At 53.2% G+C, this 4,583-nt stretch overlaps 1 protein-coding gene across 1 annotated transcript in view; it reads left to right on the top strand.

Moving 5' to 3' along the window:
• The window catches only part of LOC104464818 (dual specificity mitogen-activated protein kinase kinase 6), a gene marked incomplete at its 3' end in the record, with an annotated part of 33,670 nt that extends 29,879 nt beyond the window's left edge, over nucleotides 1-3,791 (top strand). Inside the window, exons 6-9 of the mRNA XM_010077655.1 lie at nucleotides 160-276; nucleotides 718-769; nucleotides 2,877-3,004; nucleotides 3,714-3,791. Of these exons, the coding sequence (XP_010075957.1) occupies nucleotides 160-276; nucleotides 718-769; nucleotides 2,877-3,004; nucleotides 3,714-3,791 (375 nt within the window). The remainder of the gene's footprint in view (nucleotides 1-159; nucleotides 277-717; nucleotides 770-2,876; nucleotides 3,005-3,713) is intronic.
• Between the last annotated feature and the right edge of the window lie 792 nt (nucleotides 3,792-4,583).

The raw sequence follows: 4,583 nt of genomic DNA, 5'->3' as shown, positions 1-4,583 counted from the left end.
GAGAAAGCCCAGCACAGTTTTGTTGGATGAGTTTTAAAAGACAGGGAAGAGGCAAACAGGCCAGCAAAAGGCAAGTGCCAAAGAAGACCTCTGCACGTGAAAGGAAAGGAAAGGATGTTTCATTCTAGTGGGCAGATATTTGCTTTCTTTATCCTCCAGGGAGACGTGTGGATTTGCATGGAGCTGATGGATACCTCACTGGACAAGTTCTACAAACACGTCATTGACAAAGGCCTGACGATTCCTGAGGATATCTTGGGAAAAATAGCCGTCTCTGTGAGTATTCTCAGGGCGAGGAGGGAAGGGAAAGGGTGTTTCTCTTCTAAACCAAGTCCTGCATGACCCAGTCTCCCCGCTGTATCTGTGTCAGGAAGAGCATGGTCCACGGACCAGCCCATGTGGACATTCCCAGCTGACTTCCAGTATCTTGTCTGAGGCATAAATATCCCAAATGTGAACGGAATTGAGAGGTGGCACAGTGTTAGATGTGGGGAGGCCCTGCAGCTCCTTTGCCTTCTCCTTGGGGTCCTGGTGCCCCGGGGAGATCCCTGGGTACCCACCGTCACCTTGGGCTGCTGGGAGGGTGCAGGACTCGTGGGAGATGTCGTTCCTTCCCTCCAGGGAGGTCTGGTGAGGATGGGGCAGGTGAGGCCAGGTGGCATTTCCTCCTCATCATGGTGCTGCCAGCTGTGATTCACTCTAGATTTGTTGTTTCAGATCGTAAAAGCACTAGAACATCTACACAGTAAGCTCTCCGTCATCCACAGAGGTAAGTGCCACGACCACGCTGGTGTCTGTCTGCCCTGCGCCATGTGCTTTCAGCCTCACAAGGGCTGGTCAGGCACAGGGCTCCCCAAATACCCGAGATAAAATGGGCCTTTGACAGCAAAAACATCCCCCAGCCTCTCATGACTAGCAAAACCTAGTCAGAAGAAAAGTCTGCTGGTTTGCTCTTTAAAAATTGCCTGCTGGACGCAGCGTTTCCCCGAGGTGGAGGAGAAACAAGCTCCATCCTGGTTGGGCTGGCAGAGAAGGGCTGTTTCTTCCCTCTGGGTTCAGTTTCCCTAACGCAGGGTCTAAATCCATGGTCTGCTTCAGCACCTCTGCAAAATGAAAACAGACTTTTCCTTCTGACCTTGGGAGGCTTTGGATCAGGCTTTACGAAGGCTTCTCCCCTAACTCGGTGGGTTCATGGTGACATGCGGTGAGGGGCAGCTCAAAGTGACCTAACCATCCTCATCCCCTTCTGTGGCTTCCCTGAGCACTGGTGGGGCAGAATAGTTTGATACCAAAAATAGCCTCAAGTGAAGTCATGAATACCCTTCTGCAACTCTTCTGACATTTTCCCCTCTAGAGCATCTCAAAGATGCCATGAACAAAAAGCAAATTATCCATGTAGCTACTTGAAACCTTTATTTTTAAAGGGTCATTTTCAATTTGTCATGAGGAGGAAGAAGCCTTCTTTCCTTTCTGGGGAAAGGAGCATCTGAAGTGAGCAGAGTTGGGCTCCAGCAGGCAGTCACATTTTGTACATTCTGCCTGTGGCTGGGGCTTGAGTTTCTGCCTTCTGTATTGTTTACCGTAGGTGGAAAATGCTGTTTGGCTTCTGGATTTCTGTTTACTTGTTTGCTTCCCACTGAAAATCATCTTATTTCAGCATAGTAACAGATGGGTGAGGATCTCAGGTACCTGAGGCTTTTGATTGCAGAATGCTGATTAGGGAGCAGAGGTTAATGAGCTGTTAACCACACAGTTCTAATAAGCAGGACTGCAAAGCAGCTTCTGGCCTCCTTCGGATGGTGTTTCAGCTCTTCTGTTTAATTATCACATGCAGACAGAGCACCTTCTTGCGGAAGAGACCTCTTATTTCTGTGTGGCAGCAGGGACAGGATTGCTCCCTTTGGAGGATCAGTGCTGGGACAAGAGAAAACAGGGGACCCTGCACTGCCTTGCTGTGTTGAGGTTCCCCCTGGGATTAGCCTTATGGGGAGCGATCCCCTGCTGTGGAGGAAAGCACCTCCATGCTCTCATGGGTACCACTTACTAGCTTCTTTCTGTGCCTTAATTTCCCCTTCTGATGGCGATTATAACTGCCTTCATGAGCGTGATGCCAGTGTGAGTGCACCAAGGATTGTAAGGCTGTGATGGGAAGCAGATAAATCTGGCAGTAATAAATAGATGAGCCACTGGCCTGATTTCCATAAAGTATGGAGCACCCACACGCCTGCTGCTGTTCACGTTGCCTTCGAGCTTGGTATCCTTAAAATCAGAGGCCATTTCTGAAATCCTGATCCTTGCCTTAGTTTATAGCTCCCTCTTTCCCCTGCAATCCCTGTTCCTCTCCACCCCTCATCCTTAAAATCAGAGGCCATTTCTGAAATTCTGATCCTTGCCTTAGTTTACAGCTCCCTCTTTTCCCTGCAATCCCTGTTCTTCTCCACCCCTTGTCCTTTCCCTGTGGGTTTTTCCTTTTGTGGGCACAAGACCAGGTCCAGCTGGGGACTTGCCAGAGCTCGAGCCATCTGCAGACATCCTCTGGGGATGCCCCCAGCCCTGCTGAGCTGCTCCCCTGTGAGCGCCCTGCTGTCCGTGGCCATCCCCTGCGCAGTGGCATGCAACGGGTACATGCAGGGTCACTTCCCACTCCTCCAAATCAGAGAGGAGTCTGCAAGCGAAGGGACACTTGCAGGACATATGACAGGCCCATGAGACAGTCACCTGAACTTGGAATAGCCCCAGCCAGCCGGGTTTCTGGCATGCACAAAGCGCAGGGGTTTGCACGGGTGCCTTCGGTGCTCTCTGCTGCTAGGAAGCTCTTTTTGGCTTGGCACAGCCACCCACACCTGACTGACTGTGGTATGTGTTCCTTCTTGCAGATGTAAAGCCCTCTAACGTGTTGATCAATACACAGGGGCAGGTGAAAATGTGCGATTTTGGAATTAGCGGTTACCTCGTTGACTCGGTTGCTAAAACCATGGATGCAGGATGCAAACCCTACATGGCTGTAAGTTGAGCCGCGGAGAAGCTGCATGCGAAAGCTGCTGCGGGACAGCCAGAGGAACCTGAGCCTGGGCATCGGGTCATCCTAAAGGGGGAAGGATCAGCCTCCGGCATGTGTCCTGGGGACTCGTTTTGGAAGACGTAGCCCTGAAGTGACTTGTAAAGGGGCAGAGAGGGCAGAAGGATCTCCTGGGTCAGATCAGATCTCCTGGGCACAGCTTCCTGCTGCCTGATCGCCTCCCTGTGACCTTGGGGGAGGCTCTGCAGTTACTCCGTGTTGTATTTTTGTTATTTGCCCTGTGGGGACAATAGTACTTTCCATCTGGAAAGTCCCCAGGGAGTGGGACCCTCATGCTCCTCCTGGGAGCTGCTGTTCAGGGTTCACTCTCTGTGGAGCACTTGCACAGGGTAAAAACAGTCCTGGAGAATTGGGGCATGTCACCCCCCTATGTGCCAGATGTGCTGGGTCAGCTCCACCACCCCAGTCCCTCGTGCGGGTGCCATCTGCTTCTGGTGACCCATGTCACTGCCTGCCCTTACTGGCAAGGATGGGGGACCGCATATGGCCCCATCACAACCGAGGGAGCAAGCTGGTGGCATGGGTTAAGTGGTCCTGGCTTGCCACCCTGAAAGTCCCGTCTGAGGTCAGTGAGCCCTGGGACATTGCACTGGGGCCGTCCCTGTTCCTCAACCACCTTTGTCTTTGTTCGCAGCCTGAAAGAATTAACCCAGAGCTGAACCAGAAGGGGTACAGCGTCAAGTCGGATATCTGGAGCCTTGGCATCACGATGGTAGGGTGACCTGGGGACTCGCAGCAATGCCAGGAGGGTTGGGGTGTTGCTCCTGGATTCATTTTCCTCCCCATAGCCCCCCTGACACTGGTGGCTCTGGTTCCCTGGGACAGTGGTGGGGTGGGAATGGGAATGGGGCTCTGGGGGTACCATAGAGCACGCCGCAGGGTTGCCAGGGAGGAGGACAGAGCTGCTTTGTCAACTCCTTGCTGTCTTTGGACACGTTGGTGGGTGCCACCCTGGTGGGGACAACCGTGCTGCGGTGGCCACGGGCTGCCGGGAGATGGCAGCATGGGCTAAGGCGAGGGCGTCCGGCGCCGCACGTCTGTCGCCTTGGAGCAGGTTGGATTTCATGCACAAAAAAATCCTCCCAGCACGTAGCAATTAGCACAGGCCCCCTCAGAAGTGGAGGGATGGGTGGCATCGCCCACGCAGCGTTTGGGGGGAATCCATCTGCTTGCAAAGTTGTTTTATGGCGCAGTTACCCCGTGTGACGTGGGATTGTTTTATAACTTCTAACCCTTGCCAAGCGATGTCTAACACGAGGGGTTGAATTTGGAGACTGCAGGGTCTCCTCAGCCCTTTCCCTTTGGCTGAGGGATGTTAAACAAGACGTTGTGCCCAGGCGAGGGGACGAAATGCCGCGTATTTGTGCAGGGTCTAAAAAAAACCCCATACCCCTGGGTGGGTGCACAGAAATCCCAAATCTATGGGGCAGGAGGGTGATCTGTGGGGCAGGAGGGTGGGCTGTGGGGCAGGAGGGTGATCTGTGGGGCGGGAGGGTGATCTGTG

Source organism: Pterocles gutturalis, unplaced genomic scaffold (assembly GCF_000699245.1).
Source record: "Pterocles gutturalis isolate BGI_N339 unplaced genomic scaffold, ASM69924v1 scaffold4733, whole genome shotgun sequence".
Lineage (NCBI taxonomy): Eukaryota > Metazoa > Chordata > Aves > Pterocliformes > Pteroclidae > Pterocles > Pterocles gutturalis.
This window is presented reverse-complemented; position numbering and strand designations above follow the sequence as displayed.